Below are 22,523 nucleotides of genomic sequence, written 5' to 3' on the forward strand. Positions count from 1 at the left end.
GTAGACCAAGCCATCTTTTCACTTCAAAATAGATTTGAACAATTTGAAGTATATGAAAATATTTTTGGGTTTCTATTTAGTGGGAAAAAATTGAAATCATTAGATAATGCAAATTTTAAAAAATATTGTCTTAATCTTGAATGTTCCTTAAAACATAATATTCACTCAGATATTGACGGTTGAGACTTATTTTATGAATTAAAAGTCTTAAGGGGAATCATACAAGTAGAAGAAAATACTATAATTGAGATACTCAATCAAATAAAAAGACTTGATTCTTTTCCAAATGCATACATTGCTTATAAAATAATGTTAACAATTCCTGCAACAGTTGCCTCAGCAGAAAGAAATTTTTCAAAATTAAAAATAATAAAATTTTATTTAAGATCAACAATGTCTCAAGAAAGATTAAGTGGCTTGATTATATTATCGATTGAAAGAGAATTATTAGAAGCAATTGACTACACAAAAATTATTAACAACTTTGCATCTCGAAAAGCTAGAAAAATAGATTTGAAATAAAAACATATATAATATCATAATTATGCGATCCATTAGAAAGATTAAGTGGTTTTGATTACTTTTGAAGCAAAAAGCATTTTGGTGAACCTAACAAATTATAGAGATCATTAAGATTTTATAACAAATTCAGACGTAATATCATAATTATGCGATCCATTAGAACTGGTAACTGTACAATTATTGCTAATCATCCTCAAAATTTGGCCATAAATTCTATCTATGGAAATTCTTTTTATATAATTTCAACAAATTATTCACAAACTAATGCCATTTTTTCAAGTGAATAAAATAACCACCTAAAAACGTGGTAGCAAAATTGTGGCTAAAAAGAATTGAGAAAATTAAAAAATAAGTAAAAGAAAACAATTACGGAGTAACTACCTTTGATATCCACGTGGCAATTACACATTTGTCACTTTAGTGCGCCAAAGATCGCTATCCGAGCAATCCATCTCTTCACCAATCTTCACCGTTAACACAAAATCTAAATCGACGGTCTGTATTCACTCTCAACCACTTTAGCGCCAAAAAATTTAAAAATTCTCCAAAATTTCCAAATTTCCCGCCCTCCATCTCTCTGTATAAAATCCCCTATTACCCATTACTCAAATTTCACCATTGTTTAACATCTTCAACTTTTCTCAATATACACTAAAAATGGCTCGTACTAAGCAAACAGCTCGCAAATCCACCGGCGGTAAGGCACCAAGGAAGCAACTAGCTACTAAGGCTGCTAGAAAATCTGCTCCAGCGACTGGAGGAGTGAAAAAGCCTCACCGTTTCCGTCCAGGAACTGTGGCTTTAAGAGAAATCAGAAAGTATCAGAAGTCGACGGAGTTGTTGATCAGGAAGTTGCCGTTTCAGAGGCTGGTGAGGGAGATCGCTCAGGATTTCAAGACGGATCTGAGGTTTCAGAGCAGTGCTGTTGCTGCTCTACAAGAGGCTGCTGAGGCGTACCTTGTTGGAGTGTTTGAAGATACTAATCTCTGTGCTATTCATGCTAAGAGGGTTACGATTATGCCTAAGGATATCCAGCTTGCTAGGAGGATTCGTGGAGAAAGGGCATAGGTAGATCTGTTTTACTGTTTCTTGTTTGCATCTGTTGTTGGAATGGTAGGGTTAGTTGTGTAAATCTAATAGATGATTTCAGTTCAGTTGAAGTATGTTTACTATCATTTTCAAATCTGGTTAATGGAATTTGTGCTTTGTTTTCTTCAATCAAAGATCTTGCAATTTTGTTGGTGTGTTTCATGCTCACAATTGAAGCTAGATGCACCACTTAGGGTGTAAATTGAGTTTGTTTTTATTGTTGATGCTCTTACTACACATTTACAATTTTGTTGAATGAATTATATGGAATTTGTAGTAAAATAGACAATATGCAGCAATCATTCAATTTAATGTATCATGGGGTAGTTTGGATTGATTATTGGTCCAAAATCATTTTAAAATTATCCAAATCAAATATAATTTACATTTATTAATCCCATTGTTATTGGATTTGATTCATACACAATATCATTCAAATATGAAAAAATTGACAACAATTTATTCAAAATGAAAAATAGTTAGAATGATTGATTTTATAGAACTTTTGATCAATGAGTTTACTATGAATAAAACAACAAAATTCACTATTTTCACTTTGGATAGTTTTGCTTTCATAATTAAATTATAAATAAATTTTGATGAAGGCATATATTAGATCTTTAAAATTGTTTTATAAAAATAATATGTTATGTATGTATAATAATAATATATATGTATATAATTTATTGGCTTGGTTATTTATTCAGTTTTTTTCTAACAAAATTGCAATCAAATCAAATACTATATGTTTTTAAAAATTTAAAATCAAATCAAATCAAACCAAACCCAAATAAAATTGATATATTTAATCGGGTTGAATTGATTTTTATCCAAATCGTAAACACCCCTAAATTCACATACTATTTGTTGTGAAACTCCTTATGATTTAATTTTAAAAATCTATCCAAATGTTTGAACATAAATAATAAAGAGATTATATTTGATTGAACCAGTTTACGAAGAGTACAATTGATAAAACTAAGTAAATGACTACAAATATACAATTAATCAATGGCTATAAACTAAAGAACCTTTTTTAAGGGGAAATTTACCCTGGGTGTCTATGAGTATACAACTTACATTAGTATACCTTGATAATTTGATTAAACTACACTTCTATTGTTGTATAACCTCCGATCGGACATGCAATTATGTAAATTGTATGTTCAAAAGGTATATAACGAGCAAATTCATTGTGTGCAATTATTTTATGGAAGAAATTAACTTTAGTAAAACAAAAAAAGTAGTCAAAAAAATATATAATTAGTGTATATATTGGCTAACGCATATAAATATTTTGGTATATGTGTTTTAATTTGGTTTCAGTTAATATTTATGTCCTCAACTTTAAATGTGTACAAATAGACACTTAATTACCTCATTAAAGTAAGACATGTTTTTTTAAAAAAGACACTTCAATTTTGTAGGGGTCCTATTACCCCATTATTCCGTAGTTCAGAGAGTGAGCTGAACCAAAAGTAAATAAATATTTATTTTATTAGAATTTTTTTTTCTTTTATTTATTTTATTGTACTTTCTCAATTCTTTATTTTTGTTATCTTCTTTCCCAAATATCAAAAGAACCAACTACCTCTTCTTTATCTTCTTCAACTTAGAAGACCCATTTTCTTCGCTCGTTTTTTTCCTTGTCTTCTTGCTTCTCTTTGTTCTTTTTTCTTCTTTTGCCCTTATTTTTTTCCAAAATAATAATAATTGTAAACCTCCTTGATAACATTGTTCCCTTTTTAAATAAATAAATTGTCGTGTAGTTCTTTTGCATGTAAATAAAGAAATTTCTTCGATTTGAGAGTATTGTAGAATTACATTACCTTCATCGTAATGGATTTCCGCTGCATAATTGTTATAATTTTGAAAAGGAGATGGTAGATTGGAGGTGATTATTAATTTTCAATTTATAATTCGTTAGTAATTTTATTTTTGATTTAACAATAATTTGATGATATTAATGGTGGAAATGGTATTATAATAGTGACGTGATGAAGACTACTCCGGAGGATTGACGAAGATGGCGTCTACGTAGAGGATTCCTGATGATGAAGGACTGAAGAAGAGCAGAGGGTAATGAAGAAAGAAGAAGAAAGAGAAAAAGAAAAAAAAAATGAAGTTAATAAAATAAGACAAAAATGAAAATTAAAATTAAAAATTAAAATAAACACGTGACAGATAATAATTGGTGCGTGATTGCACTTCTTTTCTTGTAATTGAGGGTGGCTGAAAAATGAGATTTTTACAACACTTTAAAATTGTTTAAGGAGTACTAGGACCTCCACAAAGTTGAAGTGTCTTTTTAAAAAAATAGGTCTTTTACTTTAATGGGGTAATTATGTATTTTTTCAAAATTAAATAAGTAAACACATGCGTCTTACATGCCGATCTAGGTCTCATGTGTTTAATTGTCTAATTTTATATAAACTTAAGCGTTTAATTATGCATATTAAAAATTGAAAAACTTGGATAATAATTGAAACTAAATTAAAAGACATGTCTATATTATGGCCAAATGATTAAACTTTCCCTTATGGGATCGAAAAGCAAAGCCCATGGTCCAACAAATAGCAGCAGAATTTTCTGTAGGCGGCAACTGAGGGGGCGAGGGTTAGGAAGATGAGTATGCCAATGGCTGCTTCTACAACCATAGTCACAGGAGAAGAGGACAAGAAAGTCTCCGTTAGCCGCCATTCTTTCCGGCAACCGACAATGTAAACCTCGTTATCATTATTCTCTTCTCTGTTTTTTTTTTAGATTGAGAGTAGTCAATTGGTTAATCGCTGCGGTTTTTATGTACCAATAAATATCAATCCAGTTGCTATGAAGGTGAAGTTCTGGACCGTCTCCTCACGGCGATTAAGAGGTAAATTTATCCGTCGTTCGTATTTCTCAACTTGTCGCTTTTTTTTTTCTCTGCCGCAAGATATTAACGATGCCCCGCCGCAGGGAGATAGCCACTGCCAGAAAATCCGACATATCTTTACCTGAGAAATTTTGGCTTAAGGTTGGTTCCTACCCTCCTATCGAGTTTATTTTTGAGCTATATAGTTCAAGCCCCAATTGTGGTCCACCACTCAAGGAAGAAGATGAATTATCAATGGTTATGAAAGAAGTATCACTCGCAATTAAGAAATTTTCTATCTACACTAAAATTTGAACTCGAGACCTCATGTTTTTTCGACTTCATATAGACCTTATTACTCACAGTTAGCTTTTTTTATATCAAAAGGAGTTCTTTTTTTTTTTTTTTTCAGTTTTCCATTATATAGGATGCTAATTTTCTCATACTCAAGCTGCTGATCTGATATTTATGCAGCAACAGTTTTCAGTAGGGGTGAATGAAGTAACGCGGGTGCTTGAGAGAATGCCCCCCATTCCTGCTAATGAACGCTCATCACTATCCCTTAAAATGCATTCAACTCGACTTCAGGTTTTTAGCTCGCCTGCTCATGAACTTTTTGCATCCTCACTTTCATTTGGTTTCAACCTGCCTTAAAAATTCCTGTTGGATCTATATGATTGAGCTTCAAAGTGTCAATTCTACATTGTAGTTCTGTATTCTTCCAATTCAATGCCTACATGTTTTCTGTATCTACAGTATGCATGTTCTTTGGTATGATGCATTAATTTGTTAAACCTCTTTGACATTGTGGATATGTAGGTTATACTAATAGCATCTGATTGTCATCCGCGGTTGCTGACCAAACATGTGGAAAGCTTGGCTAGTTCAAAGAAGGTACCAGTTGTATTCGTCAAAGACAAGAAAAGAGGTTCTTTGAGATTGGGTGAACTGGTTAAACTTAAAACTGCAATTGCCATTGGTGTTAAGGTAAGGGAATTCAGCTTCTTTGTTCCTGTGGATATTGAACTGGACTTTTCCAACTTCCAATGTGTGATATGGTATGCTCCATGCAGGATAAAGGAAACAAGTTTAATCAATTTATCAGCACTGAAATACTCCACAATTTTGAATGACTATTGCAATGAGGCTTCATACAGAGACATTGATCAATAGTGTATTGTGAAGGTGTATCTAGTTTTTGATTACAAACCTTGTAAAAGTGAAGTAATATGTAATTTCAAGAAGCTTTTATCTTCTTTACAATGACATGTACATCAAGGAATCATGCTGAACGATACCACGTTGCAGAGGCCTACTGAATTTCATATCTTAATCTAAGCTGAGATTAGGCTGTTTGATTCACAATGTATCGGTCCCGTGGGTACCTTATTTGATATTTCCAGTTGCAAGTGACATCTGGGTTGCTCTGCACTTCAGAATTATGTGTTGGTGAAAGAATCTATCGCATATGTCTTCTGCTCTCCCCAAAACTGTCGGTTCCAGAACAATGCCTTAGGCACTGGACTGTGAGCTAACAGCTGATGGAGATGGATTGGTAGCACCATTACTACCCCTCCCATTTGTGTTGGCTTTGTCCACCTTGTCACTCTTTTTCTGGTCTTGAGGCTTCACCATGACTGGTTTAAACTGACAAAAGAAAACAAATAATAAAAATCAGGTATATAAATTTGGTTAAGTGGGAGGAGTGAACGAAAAGATTGCATCCTCTACAAAATTTCTTGAAGATTGGAAGATCTCAAAAGTCAGGATACTAACTTGATAAACAGCATATATGACATTTCTCCTGATCTGTGCCATCATCTCAATGAAAAGGTTGTACCCTTCAAGTTTGTATTCTATTAGTGGATCCCTTTGTGCGTAACCTCGTAACCCCACAGCCTGCTGGACAAACTTGAGTGCTTGCAAGTGTTCTTTCCACAGGCGATCAATGTTGTTCAATATTAGAAACTTCTCTGCTTCTTTCATCAAACCTGGGGCTTCTTTCTCCACAATATCCTAAATGATAGGAATGAATATCCAATAGTAAGAGGAAAAGGAAACGAAGAAGCAATTCAATACTCCAAAATATCAAAGAGATGCTGAAATGGAGAGTACGGAGCTCACAAATGTCCTACTAATTATATATGGTTTCTCTTTGCCTGTTTCATTTCTCAGTGCATTTTTGGTGTTGATTATCAAAATCTAATCTGAGTATGTAGAAGGATTACTATTTAAGTTCAACAAAACTGACAAGTTTGGTTGCAGTACTGTCTGTCTAGAGTCAAGAAAATGGAACTTTTTATGTAATTTTTTTTTATGACAGTGGTGTCCAGGACAACTTCTGCGCACCTCGACTAATTCCACAAATTACCTGCTACCTCCCACCAACAACATGTACCGTCTAGTGTCTACCAAGGTCAGGAGGAACTTTTAATGTATTGACCATAGACTATTGTGATATACTAATCTGATGAAATAATATTGATCAAAAACATGTGAATAATCTGAACCAATAAGGTACTAATCTTGGCCAGTTCCCAGAACAATTTCTGTTTGATGCCCTAAAAGTCATTCAACTAGACCTCTTCACAAGATAGTCTAGGTTGACCATGTGAATCAACTGTATCCTTCAAAAGACTCGTTTGTAATTAGACTATTTCATGTTGAGCATCAACCTATAGCAACCACTCTTATCACGCAGAGTAGATGTGCAAGAAAGCATTTGGACTTTGAGGTAGTTTTCTCCTCCACCCTTCTCTTCTCTTCCATTTTCACCTTGACAACATGCATCCTACGAGATGGCCGAAACTATCTAATGATTGTAAAATTCAGGCACAGGAAGGACTCCCTTAAAAATAAATAAAATGAATTTTAAGGGCTATTCCACATTTCAACTTGATGTGGAGTGAATATTATTCCATACCAACAAATGAATTTTAGAATTGTGTGAACTACTAAAGGCTAAGAGTTGCATTCATTTAATTTAGGTTCTGATTCACTTTCCACTTGAAAGATTCTGTTGAAGTGTGTGGCGAGACTAATCACTTAGGACCTCTGCCAGTGGTACTTACTAAATTGGGTGAACTGTGCCATCTGGAATCACAATTTGTTAAAAAAGGTGTTAGGTCCACAACAGAATACTAGTTTTTGGGAGAAGTGAGAATTACTTTCATGTTCCTTCGAATTGATATTAAGTTGACCTGCCCTCAGATTTAAACATAAGGGTGGCGACATGGGGGCGAAAAAAGGAAAGAGAGATCTCCCATCACAAGCAGGTCTAACAGGTTATGTGAAATGACCTTTTTTTAAGGGATGAGAATTTTCACCTCATCTCCATACCTGATCCCCTTAACCCCCTACTCTGTCAATGCCCAGTGGGCATTACTCCACCTCTTCCAACCAACCTTTTCGTTTTAAATGCTTGGGTGTTTTAAATACTTGACGATAGGATCCATTAGTTATGTTCATCTTGCAAGACACTCAACCTAAGTGGAAGTAAGAGCTGCAAGGAAATTGGAAGTATAACCAAAGAAAACTGACCCTCTTCTGGAGATATGCTTCACGTCCACGTAGCTGAAGATACTGCTGCAATTCCTCATAAGTAGAACCATTTGCCGCCAACAAATCAGGTGTCAAATCATTCAGCAGATAGCAATACCTGTGAAGGTCAAGTAGCTCAGAGTAGAATCGTAATATGACAGTACTATTCAGAATATGGAAGAAATGTAGGATAGATGAGAAGAACTATGGGAACATGAAGCTCGCAACTGGTTACGGCACTCTTTAAATACCATAACCTTTCCTTTGATTCACAAATGCCGAAAAATGAATGAATTCATGAAAAAAAGACACAGTAAAGAGTTGTCACGAGATCATTACTGTTGCAGCTTTGAAATAAGCTTCTCAAGATCCCAGCTTTCTTTTAGAGCATCAGAACCAATATTTGCCTGTTACATTCAAACAGAAAAGAAAACAGTTGTTACAAATTCATATGCAAAAGAACTAACTTTTAGAGTATGGAAATTAACAAATTTATGTACCTGCAAGATGTCATTCATTGTTAATTCAGCATATTCAATAAGGAGAGCTTGGAGGTCATCTGCTTCTAGGGCCCTTCTTCTCTCGGTGTATATCCGGTCTCTTTGGCTATTCAATACCTCATCGTATTCAAATAATTGCTTCCTGATGTCAAAAAAGTAATTTTCTACTTTCCGTTGAGCTTCATCGAGCGCTTTTGTCAACATCTTTGATTCAATTGGTAAGTCCTCCACTCTAAATGCTCTCATCATCCCCTGGATGTCATAAACATAATAATGTCTTACATGAAGAACCATGAAGTGGTCAACGTCACAGGTTCAAATCCCAATGTAAAAACAGTAGGTGATTGTTTTCCATCTGTCCAAACCTTGGGGGACATCATAAACATAATAATGTCTTACATGAAGAACCATGAAGTGGTCAACGGTCACAGGTTAAAATCCCAACGTAAAAACAGTAGGTGATTGCTTTCCATCTGTCCAAACCTTGGTGGACAAAATTATCTGGTAGCTATGTGGGTTGGAGGTAGCAAGTACTCCGTGGAATTAATCGACAGGTGAGTGCAAGCTGGCCCCACCACAGTTAAAAGAAAAAAACATAATACGTAGAGCACACAATAAGTTACCTGAATTCGATCCCCACCAAATATACGGAATATGTTGTCTTCAAGACTAAGGAAGAAGCGGGAACTTCCAGGATCTCCTTGTCTACCACTTCGACCACGCAGCTTCGTGCATATAAATATTACAATCAAATCTCCAACAGAATGGTACGGACAATGGGATGAAAAGGCACTAATTGGTTTTGCACCAATGTACTGCAATAGCAATGTCAAAATAGTACCTGATTGTCAATTCGCCGTGACTCATGTCGTTCAGTCCCGATCACATGGAGCCCACCAGACGAAATAACCTTTGCACGTCAAAATAAATAAATCAGAAGACTATCCAATCAAAGGGAAAAGGAGAAGACACTTTCCAGGGTATAATTGAGTCAAACTGAAGGCCAGAGCTACTTTTTAAAGGAAAGAGATTCTTTTATATTGGAGTGAGGTAGAAGTTGTGCGCCACAGAATCATATGTATGTTCAGTACATTTAAGCAGCAGAAACAAAGAGAGGTTCATGCTTGGACTGAATGCCGGTAATATATGAAATGGAAATTTCAGAAGTATACATATAGTTCGAAATGAAAAAGGAATACCCAAGATAATTTAAAAGATCACTAAACTACCTCCTTTTTCTCTTCCTCAGTGTAGACTTTATATTCTCCGACAATTTCTAGAAAAGCACTGCGTAGCTTTGCAATTACTTCATCTTGAACAGGACCCTGTGACATAAATTATATGTTGAGTAATCAAAAACAATAGATTCTACTTATTTGTTTTGGCAAATATGCTTGAGTCATTGTATCTCTCCAAACAGTAGAAGGAAAATGTAAGAACGTATTTTTGTAGTTCGAAATATTAGGAAGGTGTTTTATCAAGTTGGATTTTGAAGAGCTTGGAATAATTAATATGCTACAATCTCAGCTTATTAATGATTTCCATTTCCATGTAGGATTTTCCTCTGTAAAGCACAACTTGCTATGGACTAGTTATCGCCATTGGAGAATAACTCTGCTTGTTTTAAAGTTTAGAATACCAACAGGCTATATCTCCAGCCCAAGCCATATATATCTACTCCTATTTTTTTTCTCCTTGTCAAGACAAAGATAATGACAGTATAATAAATTCTTATTTTAACTTCACCTTTTCACAAGAATAAGACAATCGTTCCTCTGCTTCTAGTTCTGTCAACGATCTCGGACCCCACATTTTGACAGCAACTTCTACAGCTTCCTCAGCCAGCTTGGTCTTTTCTTTGGATAGTGTGCATGGAAATAGACTTTCACTAACCTGAATGATTACGAATATCAATTTTGTAGTGATCACAACTAAAGAATATTTCTGAAGTTGCTTTACAAATCAGACTTGAACTAACCTTCCATGTCCTCTTTGGAGGAGGTTTCTTTACAGAGACGAAAACTCCTTCAGCTGGTCTGACAACTCTGCAACATTCATATTATTCACTAAACATTGTAATACTTTGAAGCAATGGCATATTGAAGAAAATAGTTCACATTAGCCCGGTGCTTCCATCCATAATAGTATACACTAGTATTAATTTTTCTAAATGACAAATTAATTATTAATTTTTCTAAATGACAAATTAATTAGGGAACAACACCAATTCCATATGCCACCAACTGCTATAATGAATACCAACATGTTCCTCTTGGAAGAAAAGATTTCTAATTCTAATGCAATAGCATTAAACTGTGCATATATTGACAATTCATGAGAACAAAAATTATCCATGGAGCAACAACCTTGGCATTAATATTTCTCGCAACTTCAGTCTTGCCATGAATTCTGCATTACCACCAAGAATTATATCTGTACCACGACCTGCCATGTTAGTTGCAATTGTAACTGCACCAAGACGCCCACTCTGTGTCACAATCTCAGCTTCTCGTTCCACATTTTCTGGTTTAGCATTCAGAACCTTGGACAAACAATGTCTATTAAAAAATCTTTAGAGAATAACTAACTTGGGGCACTTGATAGTACCCAATATATGTTTAAAACAATATAAGAGAAATCAGCATGAAAAGGAAACCATAATTTTCAAAATCCTCGCTTTCAAGTCATATTCAAACTTTAGAGCTCACCTCATGGGGGATCCCAGCTTCACGCAACTGCTCCGACAGTGCATCACTCTGCTCAACACTGGTTGTACCAACCAGTACAGGTCTCCCTATCTTATGCATTCTAGAAATCTCTACAACAACTGCTCTCCATTTGCCAGAAGTTGCGCGAAAGACTACATCGGAATCATCCTGGAAAAAGGGAAAAGAAGAAGCCAATATTATTCACAGATGAAAATTTCACATATGGACTAGTAACGATAAGAGCACATACATTTTCAGGTTGATATCCATGCCATTCATGAAAAAGTTAACAGTTCAATGTCTATTCCTCGCAATCATTAAAAGACTTCTCCACTAAGATTGAGAAGAAGCCATATTGTAAAATCTATCCAAATAGTTGCTAACAGAATCAGACTAAAAACCTCAGTATTGGTTAACCACTATCAAGACAATATGGGCAACTTGCCTCCATCAATCTTCAGCTAGAACTCCCCTGCTCCCCAGAAAAAGGTAAACTACTGAGCTTGCGCAGCATAGAAGCTCACCATGCTCTATGGAAAGTCAATAGCAGACAGAAGCCCCAAATATTTTGAAGTTAAAGTTCTTTGGTGATGAATAAATTCTTTGGTAGCGCAAAACACCTTAAGATTACCATACACTTGTTTTCATCTCATCTCGATTTTCTGTACCTTAAAAAAATTCCATAGTTGGCACATTACATGTTTGCTTGATCGCCTCATTGAACACAATATTTAAATGTCAAACTTGTCTTTAATATTATCTTGAGAAAAAAACACAAAATGAAGAGTTGCTTGAGGTAGCAAGTGGTGAGTTGCTCGAAAATTGTGCCATAAAAGTTATATAATACCCTAAAGTTCCAATGACTTGTCATATATGCAAACAAAAGTGCCAATACCCACTATCCAATATAGTTGAGATGGTGCAATTGTCCCATACACCTATCTGTTGAAAATAATGTACTTTTAGGATATAACAGCTAATTGGAATAATCTGTTAATAGATTTCAAGATATGTGGCCTTCGTTTTACCTGCATTAAACTTATGGGTTCTAATTGCACATTAACAGTCTACCTAATTTCCCCCCTCTAACATTACCTTCGGGTCATCTATGAATTCTCTCATTTACCTATTTTGTTAAGCTTGTTGTACTAACTTTCCCTAGCATAATAGAGCTACTTGGAATAATTAATACACTTCAAGCTAGACATTTAGCATACACTATACCTGCGTGCAGCTAAAACTCTGTTTTTTCTCACACTAAAACAAATTCTTGAGACTTTATTTTCTATTTTTTGAGGAAGGTAACATTTTCATATTGTAAAAGAAGACTGAACAAGTTGTGAAGCCACCCAAAAATTTAGAAGGGTGAGGCAAAAACAAGAAAAGATGCAGCAGCTTCAGATTTATATGCAATCTAAGACATCAAAAATAGGCTCAGCATCTTCTAAAAGTTCCCGTTTACACCAACAGTAGTACAAAACTAGACAGTTCATCTTCGGAATAGAGCTCCATTGTATACAAAGCATCTCTAGTTCCTTTCTTTCCACATTGTCCATCAAATGCAAGCTGAGATAATTTTCCATCTCTCTTGTTGACTAGACAGATTCCCCTCTACACTCCAATTGTCTAATAAACCAGCCAACCCTTCCTGGCATTACCCATCTGATACGCCTCAAATTGATGAAAATTCTCCACAATTGGCTTGACCAGGGACATTGGAGAAAGAGAGGACCGATAGTCTCTGCATGCTCCCCACATAGGTTACATCTAGAACACAGCTGAAGGCCCCTTCTAGCTAAGTTGTCTTGGGTCAGAACTACCTCTTTGGCCAGCAAGTCAGCAACCATGAGAAATAGGCCACTTTGTATGGAACTTTAATTTTCCAGATTATTTTCCAAGGCCAACAATTCTCCTGATTGTTAATTATATTGAGTTCTCTATATGCTATCTTGACAAAGAACTTACCTTGACTATCACCTTGCCACCACATACTGTCCTCAGCTTCAAAAGTCCCTTTGAATTGTGCTAAGGTGTTGTAGAAGTCTGCAACCCTGCTCACCTCCCAATCATTAAGGTATCTTCTGACGCTCAAATTCCACTCCTGTGATGACCAAGCTTCTCCCACTAATGCCTCTTTTTTCTGGCATAGAATAAGGAGATCTGTATATGTATGCTGCAATGGCTCATGTGTCGGCCAAATAGGTCAGCCAAATCTCTTTCCAGAAAGACACTTTCCTACCATTTCCCACCTTAAGAGAAGTCTTTCTCAATACTGTTGGCCATAGGTTCCTGATAGCTCTCCATACACTGACCCCATAAGGTGTATTCAATGGATTGGTAGTCCATCTATTACAGTGATTTTTCATCAGCAGCTAGCCTCCATTGTTCTTAAAGAACTGGAATACTCTCATTTGTACTTACCGCAATTTAGGTCTAAATGCTGTAAACCCTTTTGAGGTCCTTCCCAGCAACTAAAACGCCTTCGAGACATTGCTACTGTTTACTTATTCATATTGTCATTTTCTCCCTCCCAATTCACCTCTATTGGTACTCTGAAGCAGTACATATAATGTGTTTCGCTTCTCAGTATCTCAAGCAACATAGGGATACACAAATTCCTAGCACAGCCTGGTAATTGTATAATGAAATTTTAAGGAGCATAGGAATACATAAATTTCCAACACAACCTGTTAAGTTCAGAACAAAAACTACCATTCCACAGACTCAGCAAAAATACAATTTGAAATCACAATTTTTCTTTATATATCATCTCCAGCACCATCGAAATGCACAAGCTATTTGTTATCGCCTCTTATACATTGGAAGCTCAAAGCCACAATGTTTCTTCTACCATCTATGTCTTTAGCTCAATAAAACAGCACATTTACATTACCTCCTTCTTTTTCCCCTTTACACATTACCATCAATCTAGCACTCATTAGACAGCCACCCTCATTTCAACATACTTGGTTGAAAAGTTCATTCCCTATATGGTCATTCAATTGCATACAGCATCATCACGAGAAATATCATGACTGGTGTTGACTCGAAACTTGTTTCACTGAATTACCATTGGATGCTTTGGCCAGGCCCTGAGTCCAAATAGATTGACCACTTTTCAATGCTCAGTCAATTATTCACAGGGCCAATTGGACAGCTTTGTGGCATAGGCCATCAGCTATTTGCCATAGCAGCTACATTTCAGGCAACAACATGCACACAGCGAGGGCAATAATTCTAACGTGCCAATTGTGTTACTACCATCATATTCCTACTTAGGATACATAGACATATTTTAAATGGAAAGTTGATGCATGTTGCAGCTAATTACCTCTGAGTTTCATGTTCGCATAATAAGAAAGAAAGCGTTAAGTGAAGAAAAATCATTAAAGCGGAAGCCTTAATAAGACTTACCTTTCTTATCATTGGCTTGTTTGTAGGCACCATAGTTACTTTGAGTTTGTAAATGCTCTCAAATTCTGCACTTTCTGTTGCAGCAGTGCCGGTCATGCCACAAAGCTTTGGGAACTACAAGCTCATCCAAACAAATATCACTAGTTTTAGCTCCGAAAATGATAGATATCGTTAAAACCCAGGACAAACTTAACAGAATGGGGATGTACTAAATCTGCCAAGGGAACCCAACCTGGAGAAAGAAGTTTTGGTAGCTAATTGATGCTAAGGTTACAGTTTCATTTTGAATGGGTAGGCCTTCCTTCGCTTCCACTGCTTGGTGAAGTCCATCACTCCAACGTCTCCCCTGAAAACATATAATTGACTGTAAATGTGTATGTCGTTAAGAGGCTAATCACCAGCCTTCAGTTAGGAGATGCTAGATGACTTTGAAGAGCACCGCATGCAGGTTAGAGGAAAACATAAGCCTACAGTATTACAGATGTTGACAATCTACTGACATTACGTTATGGGAATTATCTGTGCTAAGATGGGCAATTTCACATACAATGTTAAGACAAAAGTAGAATCATGTGGCTTCAGTACATGCAGATTCATACCTTTTACTGTAGTGCAACTTCAAAAAAAAAAGTAACAATAACCTAATAAATAGAATACTGCTAAAACTTCAATCCAATGCAATGAATCTGACAGCATTCATTGGCGATGACATGAAACAACCGAAGTACAAAACATGCAGTATGAGCAATTGATTAGTAGAGCTCATGTTAATAAAGGATAAGAACTTCTGGGCTAGTGACCAGACAAACTGCTGCCATCTTCTATTTTGCATCAGCACATCTCCCCACCCCATCCCACCCACCATGCATCCCATGAAAAAGGAGGATGAGGGTTACGCTGTCGCTCACCCTTAGACATACCATGGCATGCTCATGTACCAGAATAGTGGGAGATGGGTCTCAATAAAATTTGCATCTAACAGCTTAATCAATGCTTTTCGAAATAGGAATGACACAATTGCACCTAAACATTATGCTATAAATTAGATATAGAACTTCTTTTAATTTCTTCAATTACTTATCTTGGTCAAACTAAAACACTTGAAGCAAATTAAGTTACCTGCATGACTCGGCCAGTGAACTCATCTACTATAAGAACCTCCTTCCCGCGAATGATGTAATTCACATCTTTAAGAAAAAGTTCTTTGGCTTTTATTGCATTCAAAATATATGATGCCCATTGTTGCCGCGGATCATACAAGTCTTTCACATCCAGAATTTCCTCAGCATCTGCATAACCCTGCTCTGTCAGTAAGACATTTTTTTGCTTCTCGTCAACCTGCAATTGCAGTAGGAGTATATAATTAAACTGGTTTGCAAATCGCAACAAACAAGAATATTATGTTCCTGTATGTACTTATTGTTTCGGGAGAGTAACCAAGAATATAAAGTCATAGCGGAAGGTCCCTGGTCAAATGTCTAGCTAAATGAGAATTTCCTGCAACAGCTGAAATCCTATTGGTTAATGGATATATCATCTGGCAGAATTCAATCCTCACCGTATAATGAATATCTCGCTCAAAGGCAGCTGCTACCTTAGCAGCTTTATAATACTGATCACTAGGTTTTTCAGCAGGTCCAGATATGATTAGGGGAGTCCTGGCTTCATCAATCAGAATAGAGTCAACCTCGTCAATCACACAGTAATTGAAATTTCTCACGACAAGCTCATCCACACTCTGCAGAGTAAACGAAACAATCACTTGGCTAGTAATAAGTGGGAAATCCTGGTAACTTCAGAGCACATAGAATGTTAAGCAAAACATATCAAACTATAACAAAGTAAAAGATTTACTTTCCGTGGCAAGATTATCTCTCAGGTAATCAAAACCCAGCTCGCTATTAGTCACGTAAGTGATGTCACACAAGTAATTCTCCCTCCTTTGTTCACTTGTCATGTTCTCTGTTCCAATCAAAAATTAAGTTAGATTACTGAAAATCCTGCTCAGAAACTAGAACATTACAGATACTTCAAATTAGCATTCAAAGGTTAGCAATGGAAAAACTAGCATTCCAAGGTCAGCGATAAAAAATCAGCATTCAAAGCTAGTAAGAATACCAGATACTAGAGACTACAAAGGACAAATATGGCCCTTGACTCCTTGCAAGTAAAAAATTGTTTTGCTACACTTCTTGATAATCTTAAGAAGAAAAAGTAAATCACGTGGACTACCCAAAAATATAAAGACAATAGCAATAATATAAGATTTTAAAAAAAGTGATCATCGTGTCAAATGTGAAATATATTCAACCTTTTGAGTTTTATGGAAATGACACTGGAGGGAAGGAAAGGAAAAGAAGAACAAAAGCTAAAAGAATCAAATCACCATTACAAAAATTGAATCATGCAATATTTCGGTAAGTTAACTTATTCTTTGACTAAATAAAAACATAATTTACATATATTGATTAACCAAAAAGGAACGCTACTCCTTCTGCTCCATTTCATCTGCACTGCTTCCATTTTGGAATGTCCCAATCATGTTTAATAGGAGTACCATTCTACTACAAGTTTACTTATCAACTTTCAAAAGTCTTGAGAATTTAGATTAACATAAATATTCAAATTTCTATAAAACTAACATTTCCAGTAATACTTTAAGATTCTCTTTCATCCAATATATAAATCCACCTTAAATTTCATGCCTCATCAAACTGTATCACTTAATTAGCATGGAGAGACTTTATTAAATAAAATTAGCCCAGAAATATTAAGGAGAAATTAGTGCGGAATTTAAACTGGAAATTAACTCAAAGAATATTTTGTTGAGCAACTGTTAGATTTTAAAACATAAAAAATATATAAGATATACAGTTTCTTTGAACATGGTATGAACTGATTATCGTCCCTGATTGTAAATTAAATGTCAGAAAAACTAAGTGAAATAAAAAGTTATGACAGATATATGGCTTACAAACAATAAAATATGTCATAATAACAGAAAACCAGCACAATTTACAACACCTTAGACTAGCTATTCCTTTCTTTTTATTTGTCTCAGATATAGTTGTCATGTAAAGAAGAATATTGATATCTTACCAGAAATATGAGCACAAAAGAGTCGCTCAACTCCAAATTTCAGACAATTGAGATACTGATAAAGGCAAAAATATAACACTTGAGCGTGAAGAATAACATATTTCTATTGATATATGCATGCTTGACAGTATGTATTAGCAGGTTTTAAGTATAGATTTTCTCTTGTTTTTTTATCTTTTAAAGCAAGCGGACAAGTTTTTATTACTAAAATTCTACGTCAAGGATATCTCGTTAATTTTGTATTTCATACTCCCTCCGTCCCAATTTATGTGATGCCATTTGACTATGCACAAAGTTTAAGAAAAAAGGTAAGACTTTTGAAATTTATGGTCTAAAACAAACCTTAGACATTTGTGTGAACAATAAATCATTTTACTAAGGGTAAAGGGGAAAATTTCAAAATTAAGTTGTTTCTAATTATATAATAGTGACATTCTTTTTGGGACATACTAAAAAGGAAATTTTTTCACATAAATTGAGATAGCGGGAGTAGTTAATGGTCAGAGTGTCTCGTTAGCATGTCTTTCTATGAATCCCTTAACAATAGTTTGATCCACAGGATTATACTCAGGATCGAGTGGTTTATCCATGTTCGGTTTACTATCACTCTAGATTCTGACAGACTGGGTTGTTCTATGTGGATTTGTGGGATGACTTAAATACTAAGGGAACGGGTGGGTATAATCCCGATATTAGCATACAAGATGACCATTTCACCCTAACAACCCATGACAGTGTGTGGTGAGGGTTGGGTAGCTTTTTATATTGTTTTTTCTCCTTCCTCTCTCTTCTTCTTTCCACCGTGTGGCCAAAAGGAGCTTGCAACAACTCTCACCATGCACTGCCAATATGGTCTTCATCTCTCCAACACATTATTCTCTGGCAAGCCATCCATCTCTGGTATACAAGATGTATACAGAAGGTAGAGAATTTTAAACAATTAGTCAATGTCAGCTGAATTATTGTGTATCGCCCAAAATTGTACAATTTTTTTTTAGTTCCTACGACCTTTCCATTTTTGTTCAAATATGGTAAACCCCACTCCTTCCTCATTGATTCACAATCCCAACCTTCTGGTAGGAAAAGAAGTGCTCTTGCTACTGGAAAACCTTTCTTGTCTTCCTTCGGACAATCTTCTATTCCTCCCTTTTCGTACTATATGAGAACAAAAGGAACCACTTCACTGCTCTCTTTCTATGTTTTCTTTTTCTTCTGAACTTCCACCCCTCATTTAACTCCAAACATAATCCATGAAATCCACCATAACATGCATAAATCAGGATTAAAACCACAAGTGGTTGACATTTTACCCTGCTTTCTTGCATTCGACTGGTGTACATTCTTATTCTTATCAAATTCTCAGATATTAGTGTTCTTCCTGTGCTTCTGTAAACAAAGACACTTTTCTCAGTGCTTAGAGACATAGACTGATCCTGCTAGAGAGTACTCATGTACTCATCAATGGATGAATTTGATTTCAACACACAAATGGATGAAACTTTAGGGCTTCGATGTCGCTAATAGAAATAAAAAGTGATAGAAAGAGCTGCAAGCTTAAAGATAAAGAATGCTAAGATAAAAATAATTAAAAGAACATCTACGATAGAGGAAGACACCGAAACATACGTTGGATGAGGCCAACTTTTAGCCCTAGAAAACGGGGAACTTGACCAACCCATTCACAATCTCGGCGTGCCAAGTAGTCATTGACTGTTACCACATGAACTCCTTTTCCAGTCAACGCATTCAAATAAGCAGGTAATATGGCAACAAGAGTCTTTCCTTCACCAGTCCTCATTTCAGCTATTTCTCCCTTATGGAGAACCATACCACCTATAGGAAAAAGAGAAAGAAAAAAGGTGTATCACTTGCACGATTATTAAATAATTGCTTCATTTTATATGAGACTGTTTCTTATATAATTGAGATGAACTAAGCAAACCGTGAACAAGAAAATACCATTTATATCACTAATTAAAGGAGAGTAAGATAGTTGAGGAAAGTCACTACATAAAATAGGAGCTTATGTCCTCAATCACACTCTATTGTTCTTATTTTTTTTTCACAGATACAAATCATGTGCAAACAAAAATGTGGTACCCTCAAATTGTGCAACACTTTCCGGAATCTGTTTAAATATATGCTGAACATGTTCACATTTAGTAATTTCACAGGATAAGCTTCTATTATGAAATTAATACTGCTATACATCATTAAAAGTCAGGATACTTTTACCTATAAGTTGCACGTCAAAAGGACGAAGGCCCAGAACCCTTTTTGAAGCCTCTCTGACTATAGCAAATGCTTCCTGCAAACAAATTGTACTTCAATCACAGATACAAAAGCTTATTCCAATTTCCAGTAAAAGAAAAATCAGAAAAATAATACTCCCTCAGTCCCTCCCTTTAAGAAAGAAAGGAAGGCCTTTGAAACTTCTAAACAAGTCATAGACATCTATGTGGCTATAAATCAATCTCATTAAATTTAAAATTATAGTTTTCCTAAGTATAGAATTGTGTCATTCTTTTCTTCTTCTTCTTTTTTTTTTTTTTTTTTTTTTTACATTTTTAGTCTAGCTGACCAAGTTAATTGTCCTTCATCTAAATGCAAAATAGAAAAGAGGAGGGGGACATTGACCTAACCTCCAACAGATCAACTATTTACAACCTATCCAAAAAGCTATGAGGATAAGCATGCCTAACACAAGACAATCTCAGGAAAAGAGGTGTAATCCTCATCAACAGAAGTGTCATGTGCAAGCAGACCAATGAGAGTGTTAATCACCTATTTTTGCACTCTCAAAGCCAAATGTCAAGTTAGTTTATTTATGGGGCATTTATCGCCACTGCAAACAGTGTGCATATTTCGTTAGTTCCCCATCTCTAGTATAGTAGAGTAGTAGGGTTCCATTTTGACCGTTTCACAAGTTTTTGCCAAGCTGACTCCATTTATCTGTTTGGAGCAGCTTTCTTGCACATTGTGCTTTGCATCTTCTTCTAAATCATTTAATTATTTTATCCAAAAAAATATATTTATCAGGATATATAATGAGCAAAGTTCCACCATAGCAAACTAGAAGAGAAACAAATCAACTTACAATAAAATTGGATTTGTCGTATCTCCTCCTAACACTAGGAAGTTGCATTTTGTCAGGTTGAAACATTCGCTTCATCTCTTTAGGAAGATGTTGCAAAAAGTAAAAGTAGGTACTATTTCCACTTGTTGATGCCAATTTTTCCATTAAGTCCGCTACTTGATTAGCTTCTCTAAAGCAGTATATGATATCCACTTCCAAAATACATAAATTCTTTTCTGGGCGACTAAAATAACATAAATTGAGACAGATGGATCAAAGATAACATTTTTACGAATCATGGTGCTCATACACCTAAACGATGAACACCCTGGCATCACACCAACTTTAGATAAGATGAGCAAAATGGAAGTACAAAATACAACTGGAGTTGGTTCAATAGCTCATCGGTGGGGAATCTTACTAGCTAAGTTAGTTGACTACGTGAACTTTCACCTTGTTAGTGAGATTGGATTCCCCACCTTGTAATCTCCTCCCTCACTTCCCTTTCCCCTACCCCCATTTTAAAATATTATTTTTTAAAAAACTCACCGGTAAAAGGGAGTCCAAGGAATCTCCACGGCGAGCCCGCTCTTGCAGAGCAGCTGTCTTCTCCCTTAATTGAGAGTCGGATAAAGAAGACATCATTGATTCCATTCCATTGATAAGTGAGACTGTTGCGGCATACGTCTGCCTAGTAGACTCACCAGAATCAGAAGACTTAAAAATACCTCCCAATAACCCTCCCAAAGATGCTACTGAAGTCATCATTCTCCTCCTCCGGCTTTTTTCCAGCTCAAAACCAAGCAACCTCAATGATTCCTCTCCTCCTCGCAGCCAGCTGCGAGTGCCAATTAAACCTCGGACCTTGTCATCGGCAGTGCTACGACGGTAAGCTAAGGAAGAGGGCCGCTTCACAGCGGTGGCCGGCCAGTCAACGGACGGCGGTGAAAACACCAGCTCCATTTATCCGGTTGGAAATTGAAGTTACAGATACAAGGAAAGAGAAGAGAATAGAGTAGGGGTTGAGGATTTATATGAGGAGATAACCGATAAGGCATCAATGGTGTACTTATACTATAGTGTTAACTGCTAACAAACAAACCAAATTTTTAATTTAATAACGAAGATTTTAATACCCACAAATAACACTAGATTTTGGCTCAAATATTTAAAATAACTAGGTAAATTATCCGTGCTTCGCACGGGATTAAGCTTACATATGATCATTCGGTAATATTTGGATTTTCGATACATACACTACATTGTTAAGAACATTTTATCTTAAGGCAATCCAAAATCTTAAAGTGCTATATTTTTTTAATTTTCGATTTTGTTATACAAAAGTTATGAGTCATATAGATATTTAAGTATAAGAAAGAAGTCTAAGAAATCTCCATGGAAATAGTTGGTCAGAAGTAATGATTTCTATTATCATCAATGCTATTGATTTCTTTTACTTCTTTCCTTAATCTCATCATTAATGTTATTTATATTATTTTCTTAAATCACTTATTTTTCTTTCTTTTTTTTGATTATTATTGTAACTTCATAAAAATTGCAAAAAAAAAAATTACAGAATTTTATTTGCCTTTTTGAATTTTTAGATCATTTCTTTTGCTAAAAGATCTTTATATATATATATAGAATTGTACCAAATTAGGAGAGAACAAGTATTATACAAATTTATCTCTTTTTAATTATATCTTATTTTTTTTATGTTTCTT

General features: G+C 35.4%; 3 protein-coding genes across 3 annotated transcripts; 2 read left to right on the top strand and 1 right to left on the bottom strand.

The window, feature by feature from the left end:
• Window positions 1-1,133: 1,133 nt before the first annotated feature.
• On the top strand, window positions 1,134-1,745 carry LOC125865941 (histone H3.2-like). The gene has a single exon (XM_049546211.1). The coding sequence runs from the start codon at window positions 1,180-1,182 to the stop codon at window positions 1,588-1,590; it is 411 nt and encodes a 136-aa protein (XP_049402168.1). The 5' UTR covers window positions 1,134-1,179; the 3' UTR covers window positions 1,591-1,745.
• A 2,380-nt stretch (window positions 1,746-4,125) lies between these two features.
• Window positions 4,126-5,744, top strand: LOC125865932 (uncharacterized). Its single transcript, XM_049546199.1, has 6 exons — window positions 4,126-4,331; window positions 4,436-4,483; window positions 4,567-4,624; window positions 4,937-5,050; window positions 5,282-5,449; window positions 5,536-5,744. The coding sequence occupies exons 1-6, from the start codon at window positions 4,237-4,239 to the stop codon at window positions 5,593-5,595; spliced, it is 543 nt and encodes a 180-aa protein (XP_049402156.1). The 5' UTR covers window positions 4,126-4,236; the 3' UTR covers window positions 5,596-5,744.
• LOC125865789 (protein translocase subunit SECA1, chloroplastic) lies at window positions 5,597-21,821 on the bottom strand. Its single transcript, XM_049546041.1, has 20 exons — window positions 21,349-21,821; window positions 19,959-20,031; window positions 19,350-19,556; window positions 16,483-16,586; window positions 16,183-16,362; window positions 15,744-15,962; window positions 14,857-14,970; window positions 14,625-14,738; window positions 11,211-11,378; window positions 10,869-11,044; window positions 10,481-10,547; window positions 10,249-10,395; window positions 9,732-9,827; window positions 9,344-9,412; window positions 9,126-9,227; window positions 8,503-8,754; window positions 8,342-8,409; window positions 8,003-8,120; window positions 6,239-6,478; window positions 5,597-6,109 (listed from the first exon to the last, which is right to left on the bottom strand). The coding sequence occupies exons 1-20, from the start codon at window positions 21,760-21,762 to the stop codon at window positions 5,975-5,977; spliced, it is 3,063 nt and encodes a 1,020-aa protein (XP_049401998.1). The 5' UTR covers window positions 21,763-21,821; the 3' UTR covers window positions 5,597-5,974.
• Window positions 21,822-22,523: the final 702 nt, after the last annotated feature.

Source organism: Solanum stenotomum, chromosome 1, assembly GCF_019186545.1.
Source record: "Solanum stenotomum isolate F172 chromosome 1, ASM1918654v1, whole genome shotgun sequence".
Classification (NCBI taxonomy): Eukaryota; Viridiplantae; Streptophyta; class Magnoliopsida; order Solanales; family Solanaceae; genus Solanum; species Solanum stenotomum.